General features: G+C 39.3%; 1 protein-coding gene across 1 annotated transcript in view; it reads right to left on the bottom strand.

The window, feature by feature from the left end:
• TRUB1 (TruB pseudouridine synthase family member 1) overlaps positions 1-11106 on the bottom strand; it is a 31046-nt gene extending 19940 nt beyond the window's left edge. Inside the window, exons 1-3 of the mRNA XM_081221693.1 lie at positions 10798-11106; positions 7014-7112; positions 704-759 (exon numbers count right to left, since the gene is read on the bottom strand). Of these exons, the coding sequence (XP_081077819.1) occupies positions 704-759; positions 7014-7112; positions 10798-11077 (435 nt within the window). The 5' untranslated portion in view covers positions 11078-11106. The remainder of the gene's footprint in view (positions 1-703; positions 760-7013; positions 7113-10797) is intronic.
• Between the last annotated feature and the right edge of the window lie 9626 nt (positions 11107-20732).

Raw genomic sequence — 20732 nt, forward strand, 5'->3', positions numbered from 1 at the left:
TTTTAAAGCTAGAGAAGCCCTTGAGAGAATCAAAACCATTTTTCCTAAGGAAAAATTGAGAGGCCCGGAGAGGTCAAACACTGACATCTAGACTTGTCTTAGGGCTCCCCTGCTATTTCGATGAGGGTTCTCACTCAACAGGTTTAGAGCCTCTCCTGCCTCTGCCTAACCCCTCCTCCCTCTCCTAGCAAATACCTCAAAAGATGCTTTCAGATTTAGTCAAGGAATGATGTAACATCATCTTAAAGAGGCCCCATTCTTTTATTTAGTAAACATTTTATAACCATTGAACAAAGCGTATCTTTTGTTGGAAATTGCATGGTTTACAAAATGGTATTGCTTCTACAAAAATTCCAAGGTTTAAAATAGTCTTCTGGTAGAATTTATGATCTGTAAGTTCCCTTTCAGTTAAGAAATATGATTATACAAAACAAAAAAACCCAAAAGAACCTAAATACATATATATTTAAATTATGGGCATCACAAAAGTTTTGCTTCTATGAGTCAAATTTGTTTTTAAATCACGAATTTATAGTCTCAATATTTTGAATCTCAGATATCATGATTATAGACATTGTGATTAATACTCAGTGTTGACACCCATTCATGCAATTTATACAGCTTATTTTTTAATTGATAAAATCCAACACATAGGTCATTAAGAAAACATTGAAGAAAAACAGAACCATTGCAGTATTCTTACCTTGGACCCTGACAACATACTGGTCAACAGTTTTGTTCCCCTTCCAATTCCAACCACTACAAATCAAAGAAAGAAATATCATGACACTCTATTGTGAAAACTAGGTTTTAAAAATGTTTTATGACATACATTGGTCATAATTTCCTGGCATATGTAATGTAAAGTTGGAAAACCATTTATTTAGCATAATGTGAGGGCTCCTATTACTCCAATCGGTTGAACTTGTCCTGCAAGTAAGAAATTCTGGAGTGCAGGTGGGAGACCTTTTTTTCCTTTTCGGAAGTGTGAAGCATAATAGAAACATCATTCCAGACAATTGGATAACAAAAAGTTTTGGAAAAACCTCAAAGGACTCACTGGAATTTTATATGGGCATCAGTGAAGATACATGGTACAATTAATCTTGGTATGATAAAATATTTGATAGAGTTCATTATTAAACAAAGCAAAAGCCATCATCATAACTAATGAACCATTTAAAGATGATTAGTGCCCAGCAGCATACAATCAAGAAAATAGAAACAACAAATCAACCCAACACAAAAAAGAATACAGGGTAAAATGAGAGCCTGGAGAGTGTATGTCCGTGTAGGCCGTACACAAAGTACAATGGCTCACATGTCTCCTCAATTTCAAACATTATCCTTATGACAACACATTTCACCAGCCGAGGATGAGAGGACATAATCATTTCTTCACCTAATAGCAAGCAAATTTTTCTAAGAATTGAAGTGTTTCTCATTAATGGATACAATTTTGTAAAAGAACACAATATAACCACCACAATTCAGAATTATAAGCAACAAGGAGAAATGATTGGCAAGCTAAAAGAATTATCATGAATATTTATAGCAGATTCACTGAGTTTACTATGAATCAAATTCTACTCTAGATGTTTTCCATTCATTTGCTCATTTAATCCTTATAACAACCCTGAAAGATAATACAATTATCCCTATTTGATAGGTGAGGAAACTGAGGCATAGAGAGGCTAAGAACTTTGCCCAGCATCTCCCAACTAGTAAATGGTGGAGTTAAAGTTCAAACCAGACTAACAGCAGACCCCCTTCCTCTCATCCCCCCTGCCACCTTACTCATCTAGGCATTCTTCCCACTGCCACCAGCCTAAATCAGCCTGTATACTGTAAACCTAGCTATTCTACATCGTATCCCTTCCTCTTTCAATTCATACCATTTCTGAAAACCTATACTGCACAAAGCCCCCAAACAATCCTCAATAGGGTCCCAATGCCTACAGTACCAACTCCTTAGTAAAGTATTCAAAGTCCATCCTTTGAAACACAGCTCACATCCCAACTCCTTCATAAAGTCCATCCCAAACCCCCACCCCTCTCGGCTTCTCTGACAGGCATATTGGTTCAAGGACCAACATAAAAACTGTCTGCCTTAAGGATCCTCTGTTGAACATAGCACTCTTCAAATACTAGCAGCTGCTGCTGAGGCAAAAACTTTGTACAATAATAAAAGATTCAATTCAATTTTATTCCATTCAAGAATCCCCAATCAATATTTTGCAAGGAGCTACCATGCACTCAATGCCAAGAAGAACACTTTTAATGGAACAGCACATTTCCTGACTTTGAAAGAGCTTATAATCTCATGGGAAAAATACAATACAGATAAGGGAAACTGCAAGTGCTCAAAAAAAAATGTTGCCTTAATTAATGAGTGAATAACTCTAAATAACAATACAACAGTATATGATTGTGTCAAAATGAACACAGAGAGAATAACTGCTGTAGGAGGTCAAAGGAGCAAGCACTCTAAATGGCTAGAGGCCAGAGAATGCTTCATTCAAGCACTTAGTGTGAGTTAGGTCTTAAAGGATGTACAGGATTTGAAGATGCAGACAAGAGAGAAGCATGTTCTAAAGAAGGAACAAACTGACAAATTCTCAGATACAAGGATGAGCACAGTGGGTTTCTCAACCAGAGTGCAGGGCGTCTTAAGAGCAGGCTGATGTGTTTGATTCTATCATGGTTTAAATGCTAGACTGATGATGATTTCTCTGCTAGTTCAGTGATCCAGAATGAAACAAGAAGGCATCTTAGAGTTACCCAGCTTAACGCTCTCATTTTATATCCAAGAAGACCAAGGCCCATTGAAGTTAGGTGATTAGTGAAAGCAGAATTTTAGGAAGACTAATACAGAAGTGGTATATAGAAAAATTAACTGGAGTTGAGAACTAGCCAACCAGCAGCTTTTCATTCAAGGGACAGTTTATGGGACAGAATTTTTATTCAGCTTTTTCCCACTCAACCATTCAAAATTTTATTGTATAGGTACAGAAATAAATAAGACCTGGTTTTAGCCCTCAGTGAGTTAACAAAAACAAAGAATACAGTGAAGTTTTACATTGGCAATATAAAAAAGCAAGTGGGCAGTCTTTACATGTAGGAGACAGCATTTTAACCAAATCAGGAAAGGTTAGTAGGATTTCTACAACTAAAGAAGACAGAGATGAGCAGTTTATCTGTGAGGAAAAGCATAAGCAAATACATAACAGTTTGAAAAAGTGTGCAGAATTAGAAGAATGAATGAAAACCAGGATTTTCCAAGTACTGTCTCACAATTACTACTCTATCTCCCAAATTTTCTGTGCTCAGATGTTTCTCTATAAAAAAATAAAGCCACTATCTCCAAACCTATACAAATGTCCTAATACTCTATTCTCAAATCACTGAACTTATTTATGATGAGAGTCGCTTTAGGGTCGGCAAGTCTATTACACATGTAATTCCAAAGCATTTTGCAGTTGGAAGTTTCTACTGCCATTTATCTAACTCTCCAAGACCCTTGCAATCACTTTAAAAGACCAGTATTTTTCCACTTCCAGGAATCTATCTTAATAATCCAAAACAAAGAGGAAGTTTTATTCATAAAGATGACCCTTACAAAGTCAGTCCTACTAACAAAACTGGTAATAACCTCCAATGACCTCAAATAAGGAAATGGTTAAATCAATATGATATCACATGATACTGCCATTAAAAATAATGTTTATTTCCCTCTTAGAACCGCTTTTGCTGCATCCCATAAGTTTTAATATGTTGTATTTGCATTTCATTTGTCTCAAGATATTTTTTTATTTCCCTTTGATCTCTTCCTTGACCCACTGATTATTCAGAAGTGTGTTATTTAATATCGTTTGCCTCCTGTAATTGATTTCTAGTTTCATACCATTGTGGTTGGAGAAGATACTTGATATGATTTCAACACTTTAAACAGACACAATTATATTGGTCAATTATTCCTCAATAAAGTCTAAAAAAAGAAAAAAATCATGTTTACAAATATTTTTAATTAACATGAAAAATACTATGTTATGATGTTAAGTAAAAAAAGGATACAACGTACATACATACAGTAAAACAGCTCAACTTAAAAATTCTGCATAGACAAAAAGCTAGGAAGAAATAAAACAAAAATGTTAACAGTGATTATTGCTGGAAGGTAGAAAATGTATAAGTTTTATTTTCAACTTTTTTTGTATTTTCTAAATTTTTTCACTGTAATTTTCTAACCTCTAAAGTTAAAAAATACTTCTAAAATGGTGTATAAAAACTCGGTTTCCGGGCTTCCCTGGTGGCGCAGTGGTTGAGAGTCCGCCTGCCGATGCAGGGGACACCGGTTCATGCCCCGGTCCGGGAAGATCCCACATGCCGCGGAGCGGCTGGGCCCGTGAGCCATGGCCGCTGAGCCTGCGCGTCCGGAGCCTGTGCTCCACGATGGGAGAGGCCACAGCGGTGAGAGGCCCGCGTACCGCAAAAAAAAAACCCAAAAAAACAAAAATACTCAGTTTCCATTTTAAGCGATTTATAATAGATGGGTATATTACTTTCCTATTGCTGCTGTAATAAATTACCAACATAGTGGTTTAAAACAAAACAAACTTATCATCCTACAGTTCTAGAGGTCAGGAGTCTGAGGTGGGTTTTACTACGGTAAAAATCAAGGTGTCAGCACAACTGCATTCTTTTCTGGAGGCCCTAGGGGAGAATCTTTGTCTGGAGCCTTCTTAGAGGAGTTTTCTTGCCTTTTCCAGCTTCTAGAAGCTGTTCATCTTCCTTGGTTCATGACCCCCTTCCCCATCAAGGCCAGCAATCTCTTCACTACAAACTTTGCTTCCATCGCCACATATTTTTGGACATTCCTCTGCCTCCTCTTCCACTTTTAAAGACCCTTCTGATTACGCTGGATCCACCAGGATATTCCAGGGTATCTCTTAAAGTCAACTAATGAACAATATTAATTCCATGTGCAACTTTAATGTCCCCTCGTTACGTAACCTAACATACTCATAGGTTCTGGAGATTAGGACATGGACATCTTTAGGGGGGCCATTATTCTGCCTATCACAGCAGCACATTTTGTCCTCTTTCTTCTTGGATTTATGGTGCTGTGCCTTAGAAAACAGAAGATTATAATAAATAGGCTTCAACTCTAGAAGAGCTGAACTGATAAGAATCCTGAAGCCACTTCTAGAACCAATGGCAAAGAATGCTGTGATTGACTGGCAATTTCTGCTATGGACATGGGGAGCAGGGAACGAAGCCAGGAGTGCCAGGTATTTGCCATCCCAGGTTAGGACAGAGACTTTAAAACTGAGCAGGTCCAGGTTCAGCTCCTGACCTTGCCACTAACTATGGGACAGACCTCACATACAATAAGTGCTCAATAAATGATTATTATTAGTTATGGTAAGAAACAGTAATTAAGGTGTCAGAATTTGCCTATTCAAGTGCTCTAATTCAGGAAAGTGAATTTCCATGTGTTTTTTTTCTATTTCAACCTCAGGTAAAGATGTTTTTGTCAACATGCATCAAATACAATCTATAATTTCAGAAAATGCAAAATCATAAACTGCTTCTAATTTTCTTGAAAAATACAATTTTTTTCACCAGTTTTATCCTTTTCTTCTAGGTAAGTATTCATTTCCTTTGGCTAGCTTAGATCAGGTTTGTTTTTATTTGTATCTAATTTTAGCTCTAATAAAATGGATTGGATCATGTGGTACAGTATTTTTTAAAGCATGAGTCACAATCCATTAGGGCAGCATGAAATCAATTTACTGGATTATGATCAACATTAAAAAAAATGGAATACAATAAAATATAAAACACCAGGGCATGTAAAAAGGTAAGTATTGTTCCATAAAAGTTTTTTTCTAGTATGTGGGGAAGGGGGAGATAGGGAGAATCCCAACATATGTATTTCTGTGACTGTGGATACAGTTACAAAAAAGTTTCTAAGAACATACCCTGTCCTGTGGATACACACTTTAGCAGTCTATAAAGATAGACTTCAGAACCTCTACTAGATGCCAAAAAAAAAAAGATGGAAGAAAACAGGATAAATGACTCTTCTCCCCTCAATCAATTCTATCAGTTTTCCTCCACATGCAATAAGACATTCAACTAATGTCCCCAAGACAAAGTGACTTCCTCTGAAGAACTATAAGGTTCGCCTTCTCAAGAGAGCTAATGTCAGAGTTAGATTCAATATAGGCAGAACAAAGAGCCATATACCTTGTCAGGAGTCCCCAAGACTATCCCACCCTGGAAGATTCATCCATGGCTAAGATTTACCTACAGTGACATCCTAAGGTTACACAGCTGTATCCTAAGGGTAAAGACACTGGAGAAAATCCATGCTCAGGTTCCTTATTCTCTCTCCCTCTTATGAGGGGGGGACACTTGAGCACATTCCTTCCTCCAACAATCCAACAAGGAATAACATGTGTACAATGTTCCTGCTCAAGGGAGCCCATTAGAAACTCAGCACCCATAGTTTTTATTGGAGGGGATGAGAGGAATGGTCACCCAGGCACCCTCTGCCTGCATGGTGGGACAAAATCCCAGATTCCAAGATAGAAAGCAGGCATTTAGCATAAACCACACTGTTCACACTAACAGTCAAGGCACAGTAAACTCATCCTTATCGGATGGGGAAGGGTGGGAACACCACCAAATCCAAGTCCTCAGATGCAAGCAGGCCTTTCTAAAGATAGTGATTTCAGGCCTGCTGTGTTAACTCTTTTCTGCACAGATACAAACCCTTTCTCAAAGTCCATCCAGACATAAAAGTGGCTATTTCTAACAGCCTTCTATACCTTGTGCCAAATGATACAAGGGCTTCTTGAGAAGATGGCACTATAAATCCAGTAGATCTGAAATATTCCAAAGTAGACTGAAAATGGCATGGCCTTGGTTAATTTTATCTGTTCTTAATCAATATTTCTTTCTGGTGTAAGTGGCAGTTACATCAAACTTCTGTTCATATCTCTTACCCAGGACTCCTCGGGCTGCACTGTCTAGTGTCCCTCCGTGCCCAATTTTCAAAGTCTGCTTTTTCCTCTTGGTCCATTCTGGAGAAGGCATTCCAGCTTCTATAAGAGTAATTGGGATGAAAAAAAGGTAATTACTGAGACAAATGAAGTAGAATCTCCATAAATATGGGATGAGGCAGTGTGGATGGAGTACTCAAAACAAATGAAAAGTACTGTACAAACTTAACATATTAAGATTATGACGATATTACTAACAAAGAAAAGACTTTAAAATGTACAGACGCTCCCTAAATTACAAAGAAATAGTATTCCCAAATTAGTTGTCTAGAAACTAGAATTCATTTTCCAAGGAAAAAAAAATTTTTTTTAAGTGGGTAAATATCCACACGAACCCACAAAGATCTAGTGAATTCCTGGTAGTAGTGGGCTGCTAGATAGAGAATGATGAAAAGAAGTTAGTTTTTACATAGGCAGCTAGTTTTTAAAGTCCTCAATTTCATTTCTAAAATCTCTTTTGTTCCCTGGTGTTCTTTGCTGGTCTCTCCAGCTACCTAAATGTTGGGAGTACATCTCATACAGGGTCACTTCTGAGAACACTAAGTTCCCAAACTATCTGTAGGTCTGTCCCCCTCTCCTAATCAAAACTCTCAATTCCCTAAAGAAGCTAATCTCAACAAAAGGTTATGTGGGAAGAGGGTAACAGTTTAAGTTGCCACTTATACTCCAAAGCATTTAGATATTAAAAAAGAATGAAAAAAAAAAGCCAACCTGGCCTATCTCATATTCCTATTGTAAAAAATAAAATGAAATAATGCTATCTGAATGTGCTTTGGAAACTCAAAGCACTATAACAATATGCTGTTATTATCATCATCTTCAGCATCATGGCATATAATATTATATTGAGAGAATATTGGCTACTAGGCTTCAAATGAGAAAGGCGAGAACAGCAGGAAGAGCTCTATTGATCTGTACCCCTCCAAACCCATCAAACCTTCCTTTTTACCACTGACACAGAGAAGATGGAAATTGAGTAAAAGAAAATGAAAAGAGAGGACAGAGACAGGAAAGGAGGGAAGGCAGAGCAACAGTGAAGAAGCCAGGTTAAATGGCCCAAAGGATAAGTTGGGTTGTCATTACCACCTTACTGAGTCAGAACTCAGTCTGGAACACAGTCCTATTGTCCCTCTCTGATTACAACATCACCCTGCTTGCAAGGACATGACCATATGCTTTAACATAAATCTGTAAGGCCAGGCCTAGGCTTCAAACCCTGCACTTTCACTTGCAACCCATTATGGATCTCTTGTACTGTATTCACAGAAATATTTTGGGGAACTCTTTGTATTTTTAACTTGACGGTCCTTGGAGTGTGGAGGCCCTAAAATTTACTGTCTGCCCTTTGTGTCCAAATTTACCTCTTTCAAGTCTGAAGACACACTGTCTCTACTATATTGGAATTTGGTTCACCCCACTGGTACCACTCATGGATGAATATTTATTAAGATCTTTTCTAGCTATAAAATTCTGATATGTTTTAGTCCTTGAAGGATTCAAAAAGATGGAAGAGCAGAGATTTTAGTACGACATGAATCAATGTAAGGAAAGGCAAGGGATGTTAGTAGAGAGCATGACAACTGACTGTGGCCTAAATCAGTGGTTGTCAAACCTGGCTGGCATTAGAATGTCTTGCCCTGGAATCTGTATCTTTTTTTTTTTTTTTTTGCAATACGCGGGCCTCTCACTGCTGTGGCCTCTCCATTGCGGAGCACAGGCTCCGGATGCGCAGGCTCAGCGGCCATGGCTCACGGGCCCAGCCGCTCCGCGGCATGTGGGATCTTCCCGGACCGGGGCACGAACCCGTGTCCCCTGCATCGGCAGGCGGACTCTCAACCACTGAGCCACCAGGGAAGTCCTGGAATCTGTATCTTTAAGGGAACCTTCCCAGACAATTCTGACAGCCAGTTAGAATGGCATTTGGGAAGCCCTGGTCTGTCTAACATAAATATAGACTAGGCCAATCACAAGCAATATAGAAATGGAGAGTAATGAGAATGTCTACTTCTGAGTGAGTGGCTTCCAGAAGATGGTCCAGCAACAGCCTTGAAACAATCAATTTTAACTAAGTTTCAAGAGGAATTTCAGTTCTTGATAGGCAGATTAACCAGAAGGCCAGGATATGGCTTCAATCCTATCAGAAACTTGTCTGAATGATAATCATTACCTTGAGGATCAAAAAAGCCTTAGCGGGCTTCCCTGGTGGCGCAGTGGTTGAGAGTCCGTCTGCTGATGCGGGGGACGCGGGTTTGTGCCTGGGTCCGGGAGGATCCCACATGCCGCGGAGGGGCTGGGCCCGTGAGTCATGGCCGCTGGGCCTGCGCGTCGGGAGCACAGGCTCCGCAACGGGAGAGGCCACAACAGTGAGAGGCCCGCGTACCGCAAAAAAAAAAAAAAAAAAAGCCTTAGCGTAGCTAACAAATCAGGCCAAATGAAAGCAATTCTATGAAGGAAACAACTCCATCATGACACCACAAAGCTTGTCCTTGATGTAATTCCTTCCTTCAGCATCCCGTATATGACCCATCCTTACAGGTAACAAAGTATAATGAAAGTATAACAAAAGAATAAGCAGATATAACACAGGTATTAAACATCTTCAGGAATGTACCTTTGCCAATAAACATTTGAATCTGTATTGTGTCAGTTTTAATTAACAAATTCCTACCAGAATATTTGCTTTTGCAGTAAAAAGGGCGGGGGATGCGGTAACATTTGCCAGGGGACACTAAACAAAGAAGAAATTTCCTGTACTGATTTCATGGAAAAATAAGCCAGGGGCAAACTCTGGACGGCCTTGAAAACCCAGTTAAATAGTTTGTTTTATCACCAAAGTTTGCAGAAATTACTGCTATGAGCTTAGCAAGACACAGTGTCTTTCACCCTCACCTCTCCATAGGCTAGCACAGGTCTGGCTTATTGCAAGAGTCCAAAAAAATCCAAGGTTCCTTGATTCCATTGTCTGAAATGATCTACTGGACTGATGAACTAAGAGATCCTTCAGGCTTTTCTAATATTCTCCCAGTGTATATGAGGAAACAAACAAACAAACGAAAAGAATGCTCTTAGAAGTGGCCGAGTTATATTTAGTGTTCGTCAAAATGTGGTCCATTGACTACTTACACCAGAATCACCCGGAGCAACAGTTTAAAAATGCAGTTTCCTAAAAATACCCATATCCTCAGCCACAGTCTCTGAGGGGGGCAAGGATTAGGAATCTGCATTTGTACAAGGGACTTTAAATAATTCTTATGCCCACTATATGAAAACCACTGCATTGAGTCTTGGTTAACTAAGTAACATCCGCATTTCCAACATATTTTTAAGAATGCAACTTTGGGGTGTAGAGAGCCAGTGATTCCGTCGGGTAGAGTTCATCTACGTGAGCCAAACAAAAGGCTTCTGAGCGATCAGATTGTAGAAAACTCGTCTGCAGGCCCAAGAGCAGAGGTTTATTTGTGGATGTGTGGGTTTTGCTTTTTGTTTTTGTTTTTTTTTTCCCTTGAGAACGACAACTGCCAACTAGGCTACAGGAGTTCACATCAGGACAAGTCCAAGCCGGAGATGCCCCAGATTTCTGTCCAGAGCTTACACTGTGGCCGTTCTCCCTTTCCCTTCCTCTTATCTCTTGAGCCACGAGAGCGCGAAAAGCCCCGTGTGCTCTGTGCGGCTTCCGCTCTCACGGCGACCGCCTCGCCTCGGCCTGGTCCCCACCCGGCTGCAGTACCTGCCAGCAGCTTCTCCTTCAGCCGATTCAGCAGCTCGGCTGAAGTGGGCCCTTTGGGCTTGTGCACGGCGAACACGCCGCTCAGGGACAGCAGCTTAGTAGCCAACGCGGGCTTGGAGACCCTGCCTTCGGATCCGGTCCTGGCCGCAACCGCCGCGACTGCAGCCATCGCTGAGGATGTGGCGGCCGTGGCTGCAGCCATTCCTGCACTTTCGGGGGCTGGGGCTGTGTCTGGTTTCAAGGATGACGACGGTACGACCGGCGCCTCAGCAGCTGCCATACTTCTGTAGCCCAGACCTGTTTTGTTTTGTGGAGTCGCACGCTAATGACGCAACAAGGAGTGCGCCCGACAACCCCCAGTCTTTCCCCTTGCTTTGAAGCTGCCCGGGCGGGGTGGGATCGCAAGGGCTTGTGGGAATTGTAGTCCGTGGCTTTCCCGTGCTGACCGAGAGTCGCTGAGTCTTCCGAGGGCTGTGATGGAGTAGTTTTTCTCGTATAATACTGCCTGCTTCTTAGGTGGGGTTAGTTCGGTGCCGCAGGTGTAATTTGGGGTTGCCGAACCCAAACACCAAGTCTGTGTATATTTTCGGCGAGAAATCTCTTCACATCTCTCCCCCCGCCCCCTTCAAGAATTAAGCAGAAGTCAGCCACCAAGAATAGAAAACTTAAAATGCTGACTTCCGCTGCAGCTTGTGAAGAACCACGGCTCCCGTGGTTCACTGCTTTATTCAGTTTATTGTGCTCTTGGATTCATGGTTCAGAATTAAAGTACACCTGAATGTAATCTCTATTAGAGCAAAGAACATGTTTACCTTGTTCACTGCTGTAGTCCAGTGCCTCACACATAGCAGGCACTTAAATATTTGGGAACAGATAAATGGATACGAGTTCTTCAAATTCCTGAAAGAAACCTCTAGGCCAAGCCAGTGCTCAATCACCCAGGCTTATTTTGATGCCCTTCATGCACTCCTTTCCACCCCCCAAACCCCACAACTCACATGTAATTCTTAAGAATTCTAAGATATTTAATACTAACCCTTCTGTGGATTGCAGCCTTTAGTAACACATTGCTTAGGCATTATTGCAGTTCATAAAATTAAACTTTACTTTAGATTTGAGACCTCTCTAGAAGTTATTCACTCCCCAGCAAAATTCAGGAACACTGTTCTGATCCTGGCACAAGGCAAAGTGGAGAAAAATTCTTCATTTTACTCCTGCTTCAGAGATATTAAATGGTATTACCAGTGTTGTGAGACAGATAAAGTTTGTCTTCATTGTTCCTACAAATTTCCTTACAGCCACCCTTTCTCCTCATCATCCTTTTTTACATTAATATCTATTATCCTAATGATGCCTCTTAGCTACTCACAATCACCAATTATGGGATCCCATTTGAACTTGCCCCATTCATTCAAGAAGAACGAAAAAACGTTTTAAATACAATAATTATTTCTTCCTATATTTCCACCCTTCCCTGCCTCAGTCAGATCACCGGACTCTTATTAAATCTTTGGGGTGCACAACAACGTAAATGTACTTAATGCCACATAACTGTACACTGTAAAATGGTTAAAATGGGAAATTTTATGTGATGTATAATATATCACAAAAAGAAAGAAAGAAAAAAAAACCCAAAAAAGCCAGCATCTGTGGAGGAGTGGGAAAGGGAGGGAGAGTTTTTGTAGGGTGGAAAGCTGAAATTCCTAGAAGCAGTTTACTTACTCTTGTGGTCTATTATAAAAACCTAAGCTAACTGAAAACATTATGCACAGGATGTCTTGGAGGCCAGAAGAGAAGAGAATTGTTTTGAGAATCAGGAGAGAGAAACTGAAAGATTGACAGGTCCCATGATTAGTGAATACCTCAGCCTGCTTCAGGATTTTCCCTTGTCCAGGAAGGTGGCTCGGCTTCAGAGGGGATGGCTACACCCTAGGGAGCAAAGCGTCCTTCAGCCTTGGTAAGATTTCTGTGCTCTCCTCTTGGCAGAGAAAGTTTAAAGCAGGCTTGAACAGTGATGACTTGGAAATTAGAGAGCCTTTTCCCAGTTGTCTAGACATCAGTAAGCTTGCCTAATTCTGCTGTGACTCCGATGCGGGGAGTGGAGGGAGGGCATAACTAGGGGTGAAAAAATAATGCTTTCATTTGAATTTTCCACAAGCCCAGTGCAGAATCAGAGCTCATTTGATTAATAGAAAACAAAGAAATAAGTATTTCTTGTACATTTTATTTCCTGGGTGCTAGGGAACAGCAAGATTAATTCAACTCTGCTATCCAATCCGTATTATTGGCATCAGAAGCATCAAGTTCTAATTTTCTGAGGTAACCAACGTCTCCCACATTGGGCAAGCCTTGCATTTACAAGTTATCTTAATATATGTGTGAGTTAGGATTCTTTGATTGAGAGTGACCGAAACTGATTCATATCAGCTTAGAATTTATCAGAAGGATTCTTTTTAAAAAGGGTTTATCAGAAGCGTACTGGAATATTATGCAGAGCCTGGGAAGTTCTCTCTTTTTCTCCTTCTCTCCCCACATCCTCCTTTCATGCTACTCTCTTGTGCCTTTTTCGTTCTTCTCTTTTGCTTCTAACAGGCTTTTTTTCTACTCCTTACTCCACATTCTTGCTTTAGACCACCCTGTTTTGATCCAATTCCAAAAATATCCTGGATGAAGCCACTCCTGGCCACCTAATGAACTATGTTCACTTCACTAATTTCATTCCTCAACCACAGCACTTTCCTTGATTATTTTCCTGCTTGATTTTTCTCCATAGCGTGTTTCATCTGACATACCAAATATTTACTTATTTTGCTTAATGTCTTATTTCCCCCATCAGAATGTAAGCTCTGTGAGGAATTTTTGTATGCTTTAGTCGCTGCTATATCTCCAGGACCTGGAATAGTGTCAGATATAGCACTCAATAAATAGTAGTTGAATAAAGGAATGAATAAACATGGCAGCTCCAGCAGAAACCATGTAGATAGAGGGGAATTAGCACCAGTTCCCGGAAAAGTAGAGTGCTGGACACATAAAATATATATATTCCCAGTGTAGCTTATCTCATGTGGCCTCAAATGTTTTTATCTCCATTTTATATGTATGGAACTGAAGCAAAGAAAAAATAAGACTACCTACTGCTACGTAAAACTTCAGCTTTCTACACTAGCTTCCATGCTGTCCTCAACTACCCATGTGCCTCCAAAGATTGTTAATTAATGGGAATCAAAAATTGATAAGACTTTCAGGTTTTATTCCAAATCTGTCACTGGCTCCCCCATGGTTGTATCACTGGGGCACTTCTCTGCTCCTTGCTATAGGTATGTGTGCCTGGGAGAGCTGCTCTTTACAGAGGCTTCTCCAACTGTTGCTCATCTGTGCAACTTTCTATAGATGACAGAATCATAGAAAATAGTGCTTGATGGGGACTTCCCTGGTGGTGCAGTAGTTAAGAATCCGCCTGCCAACGAAGGGGACACAGGTTCGAGCCCTGGTCCGGGAAGATCCCACGTGCCACGGAGCAACTAAGCCCGTGCACCACAACTACTGAGCCTGCGCTATAGAGCCTGCGAGCCACAACTACTGAAGTCTGGGCACCTAGAGCTCGTGCTCCGCAACAAGAGACGCCACCACAATGAGAAGCCTGCACACAGCAACAAAGACCCAACGCAGCCAAAAGTAAAAAATAAATTAATAAATTTATTTTTTAATAGTGCTTAATGAGGACTTATAGACCATATAGCCCGAGACTTTCATTTTAAAATGTGCTCCTGGGCTTCCCTGGTGGCGCAGTGGTTGAGAATCTGCCTGCCAATTCAAGGGACACGGGTTCGAGCCCCGGTCTGGGAAGATCCCACATGCCGCGGAGTAACTAGGCCTGTGAGCCACAACTACTGAGCCTGCGCGTCTGGAGCTTCCACAACAAGAGAGGCCGCAGCAGTGAGAGGCGCGCACACCACGATGAAGAGTGGTCCCCACTCGCCGCAAATAGAGAAAGCCCGTGCACAGAAACGAAGACCCAACACAGCCAACATAAATAAATTAATTAATTTTAAAAAAATGTGCTCCTGATACCCAAGAAGAGAAAGCCCAAATCTATACCATGGACTTGATAAAAACATAGATTTTTAAAGTTTAGAGAAAAGATGGGCATGTTTCATTGTATGAAATTTGAAAGAGCTGGAAAACTCTCAAAAAAAAAATCTTCTGTTTAAGCCATTGAGAATTATCCTGATAGGGAGGAAAATGGTAAGATAATTAAAGAAACCAGTAGTTGGTTGCACAAGGCACTCTGAGCTGAAGTATATAAAGGAAATATATTGTGATTTCTTTAGAGGTGAACTTCTAAGAAAGTTTTACTTTGTAAGAAATAAATAAATAAATAAATATTTGTAAGAAATAAATAAAAAATACATTTCTTTTGTAATTAGGAAAAACAGGTAGCAATAAAATATTTTTTTAATTAGGCAAAGAATTTTTTAGAGGAAGGGCAGATAATAAAAGACAAATACTGAGAAGTATCACAAATATGTAAGAGTAAGCCCAGAAAAGTCTTATTGGGAACAGGAAAAAAATACCAGAGGCAAGAAAATTAAATGGAACTTTTAAAAAAGATCAAGAAAGAGATATATTTACTGCTTGAGGCAAATAACTGATAAAGGTCAAGCCAAGCTTCTACTTTGCCTGCCTTCTCCATCAAGGAGAATTTTTGGATGAAAATGAAAAGAGTAAACAGTTGATAGGAGGAGGAGGATGTCCATGAGGGGCAAAAAGATTGGAAAAGGACATCTCTGCACTAATTGAAGTTAGATCTCCTAGTCCAGAAGTTACATCTAGGGGTGGGGGGAGAGTGAAGATATGAGAACTTACAAACAAGATTACTCAAGGGAACCAACTTTTGTTGAATATATATGTTATGTTCTGGCACTTTATATTTTCCTGGAATTTCTATAGTATCTCTCAAGTTATGCTTGTGGAGAAAATAAAGTGTAGGCTGGGTGCCAGAACTTCACTGCAAGGTAGGTATTATTATTATCATTATTTTACAGATGAGGAAAATGAAACTAAGTGAGGTTAGATAATTTCATTGAGGGTATATAGCTCGCATAAAGTGGATGTTTCAGGGGTCCCCAAGACCAAACTTAGACTGGACTTGCTAGAAGGACTAACAGAATTCAGAACAGCTATAATAACTCATGGTTATGGTTTATTATAGCAAAAGGATGCAGATTAAAATAAGCAAAAGGAAAAGGCACATGGGATGAAGGCCCCAGGAGAAACCAGGTGCAAGCTTTCAGCTATCCTCTCTTAGTGCAGTCTCAAGGACAGCTCTTAATTCTCCCATCAATGAAATGTGACAACCTGTGTCAAGTGTTGCCCATCAGGGAAGCTCACCTGAGCCTTGGTTCCAGGGTTTTTATTGGGGATCAACTATGCAGACATACAGTGCCTGTATGACTGACCCTTAGCTACTCAGTCTCCAGCCTTCCAGAGGTCAGAGTAATTCAGTGTAGCCCAAGGCCTCAGGCACACTGAAGCATCCTTATCAGGCAGGATATACCAGGGGCTCAGAGGTTAACCTCCCAGTAAGTCAGTCAAAGGCTAGTCTTTACTTTGGAATGTACAGAATTGGCACAATAACTGACCCACATGTAACTCATCAAACAACCCTGAGAAGTATTATTGCATGTAAAGATGAGGAAATTGAGGCTCAAAAAGATCAAGCAGATTGCTGAAGGTCCAACAACTAATAAGTGACAGTTAGATTTAGAATTCAGTTTTGCCTGACTCCAAAACCCATAACGTAACCACTTCTCAGTGACTACTAATCAGAATGGATAGACTAGAGAAATAAGCTGAATTCAAATGAACTTTTATAGAGATGAACATTAAGTCCTAGAATATAGATGCTAAAAACCAATTTTCAAGGACAAGTCATAGAAAACATGATTTAGAATCAACCTAAATGAAAATATTGGAGGGATTTCAGTCTATATCTAGCCTTACGTGAGTGCATTATAAACTTTATATGAATAGTAAATGGCCACCAGAACAACTAATATAATCTTGGAAGCAATAACAGAATTATTATGTCTGGAATGAGGGAGGTGTTATTGGGTTCTGATAACATGGCTGACTCTAGGTAGTACTTCATACTCCAAATCTTTTCCTATTGCAAAGATTTCTTGCCCTTTCTTCCCTCAGTTCAATAACAAGGCAATCTGACATGGTGCAACTAAGCCTGTGCGCCACAACTACTGAAGCCCACGCGCCTAGAGCCCATGCTCCGCAACAAGAGAAGCCACCACAATGAGAAGCCCGCACACCACAACCAAGAGTAGCCCCCGCTCACCACAACTAGAGAAAACCTGTGCACAGCAATGAAGACCCATTGCAGCCAAAAATAAATAAATTAATTTTAAAAAATAACAAGGCAATGTGATAAACTATCCCTATAAAGGTATGATGTTGAATCAAATAAAACTACTACTTGTGTAGGTCAAAATGCTTGAATATCAGCAATTTCATTCTAATATTAACACCTGATAATAATTTTACGTGTCATTTCTCTAGAGGTATTTCCATTTTAGTGGAGGAATCCAAGAGACAAGAGACAACATTTCAGATCAGGAAAGGCAGATACTTGTGAACATGAAAACATTCAGATGCTTGCCGAATTACACCATACCCAACCTACACTTTCTTGACAGTTTGTTCCATTAAGCTGTACCAATATCTCTTTATGGCATTGTCAACTCATACCCATTCAAATAAATTAATGTCCCCATCTCAGCTGACTCATTTGGCAGTAAAAGCTAGTTCACATGCCAATGCATTAGCTGGCTCACATGACCTCTCTATGAAAAAAAGCACATTTTCACAGTAATAAGCAAAAAGGAGCAGTATGCCCTCCCTTGCCCAATGTAGTAGCTCAGGTTAAACAAATGTGAAAAGTTTTAAGGGGCAAAGAGATGGAAAAGAGGAGATACAATGCAGAAAGACCTGGAATGACACAAACATTTTACAATGTATAAAATAAGAGTGCTTGACATTTTGTGCTTTTAGGTCTATAAAGAGATGACTGTAATTACTCCTGAGCTCTCAGAATATTTATTCAAAGAGCACAATTGATTCCCTACAATGTACACAATGTTATCGAGATACATTAAGGACATTTAATAAACTCTCAAATTAAATCAATATACACAATTATAAATATTAAATTTGTATTAAAGGGCATGAATAATATAAATATTGATAGTTTAATACAAACTAAATATACATGATTATATATATTAGGTAAATCACAAACACAAAGGAACAGATTACTCTGTGATTGGTCAAATGTTGTCTTTAATGCTGCCAAAGCAACACAGTAGATCTGATTGTTTTTATTTTATTTAACATTCATTTGTACAACAAATATTTATTATGCACATGCTCTGTGATAGGCACGTGAAATAACTTTCATATTGACCACTGCTGCAAATAAAGTCATTTATAAACAGCCTGGAGAAAGTGTTATCAGTATCTGTTTTTAAGTAGGCTCTGAGGATTTGGAATATTTAAAACCCGTTCTATATTCACATTCCAAAGATAATGTACAAATTGTCTTCATTGATTAATCTATGCTATCATAAGCTGGGGAAATGTCATTTTGTGACTTCAGTTTTCTTTAAACGTTTAATAATGTTCTCCACTTGAGGAAGGGTTTAAGGCTGGACTCAGAGACAGAGGTGATGGATGTTTCCCATTACCAGGTTGAATGAAAAGCTTCTTACTTAGCATGGACTACACCTAGAGGCTAGCAGAAGAAGAAAGCTTTGCCCGGTCATTAGTTATCTCAAAACTCCTGAAGACTTCAACCTTTTCTATTACTACTTAATTGAATTTAGAAAATTATGATCTTCCTTTTGAATATTTTACAGGTTTTTAAATGTACGATTGATTTTTTTTTTTTTTTTGGCCTGGAGAATGTTTGGATGTGTTCACTCTAATCTGTGATTTGCTATCTATTCCACAATTTAAAAAACATCTGAATGTTTTGGCTAAGTTAGAAAATAAAAGTATGTTCTCATATTTTGGAGCCAAGGCACATCTGCATAAGTTTCTTGATTATGTAGATATACCTTGGCTCCAAAAATTTCTGATTCTTGTGGTTGGCCTTAAGTATGAAAAGCTATTTTGGAAAAAGCAAAGCTTGAGTATGAAATTCCGAAATTACTTTTTACTACTTAACATTGGATAACATATAGTATATTATACATTTATTATTATGAAATAAAATTCATATTTTATGACAAAACAAGAAAAATTTAAACATGAAAAAATGTTCTCTTCCTTTTGACCTCTTTTCCCACTATTGTACATTGTGTATCTGCATTATGTATTGAACAACCTTCCAATCAGCAAAAATACCTGCTTAACCATAAAGAGAAATATATTCCTAGCATCAACAAGGCAACTCCTTAAAAGATAACATTCCTTCTTGATCTTGTAAGGGGCCATGATGACCCATGACCCTCTACTCACTAGATTGTGTAAACAGCCAATAATATATCATTTAATGTACAGCCCTCTGTCTCAAAAACTTATATAACTGTGCCTTGGCCCCTAACTGGTGGAAACGTTCTCAGAACTTTCTGAGAGGCTGTTCCCGGGTTATAGTCCTCAATTTGGCTCAAATAAAATATTCCATTTCATGAACTTATTTTCAAAACAGAAACAGACACTCAGACATAGAAAACAAACTTCGGGTTGCCAAAGGGAAAAGGTGGGGGGGAGGGATAAATTAGGAATTTGGGAGTAACATATATACACTATTGCATATAAAATAGACAACCAACAAGGACCTACTGTGAAACACAGGGAAGTATACTTAATATTTTGTAATAACCTATATGGGAAAAGAATCTGAAAAAGTATATATATATTCATATATATATATATATATATATATATATGAATCACTTAGCTGTACACTTGAAACTAACACAACATTGTAAATCAACTATACTTCAATAAAAATAAATAAAAGAGAGTAAATCCTAAGAGCTGTTATCACAAGGAGAACATTTTTTTCTTTATTCTTTTCTTCTTTTTTTTATTGTATCTACATGAGAAGATATATGCCAGCTGAAATTGTTGTGGTAATCATTTCACAGTATATATAAATCAAACCATCATGCTGTATGCCTTAAACTTATACAGTGATGTAAGTCAACTATTTCTCAATAAAACTGGAAAAATTTGCACTTCTAAAAAATTTTTTTCCGTTTCTTTCTAAGATCGACTGATTAATTTTTCATTGACATTACCCTACAGACTTTATAATAGGGATCTCAAAAATAAGTTCTAACATGCATCTAAATCCATAATGAACATAATTTATTTTTCTTTTCTCTATTTTCTATTCTACTCTCCCACTTTGAATAAGCACTAATTCACCATGAATACTCCGGTCATTTTCCCCAGAAATAAAATTAATGTCTACTTCACAGAGTTTCTGCAAGTGTCACTGGCAAAGCCCACTGGGGTGGAGAATAAGCTGGAATCTAGGTTATGAGATAAGATCTAACCTCTTCTTTTGTGCTTAGTCTAGTTTCACTTGCCTACAGGGGGCACATGCAGAGGCCTTGCACCTAACACGTAGAATCAGCCTTCTCAGCACAGAACCGCTGCACCTGGCACGTGACTTGGTGGGCCGTGTGCAGAAGCGGTGCACCCGACGCCTCAATTCACCATGACAACAGCATGCAGTGGGCAGAGACGCTGCCCCTGGTGTGAAACCTGGAGCCCTAAGCAACACACCTGCACCTACGAACAAGAGCCCTGTCCCTTACTCCACAGGTGAGATCCCCATAAAGCAGCCCCACGCATGGCCTGTCCAGGAAAGGGTGTGCTCTGGAACTAGGGCTTGCACCTCTCCATTTTTTGAT

The sequence above is a fragment of the Mesoplodon bidens genome, assembly GCF_964165515.1.
Source record: "Mesoplodon bidens genome assembly, chromosome: 1".
Lineage (NCBI taxonomy): Eukaryota > Metazoa > Chordata > Mammalia > Artiodactyla > Ziphiidae > Mesoplodon > Mesoplodon bidens.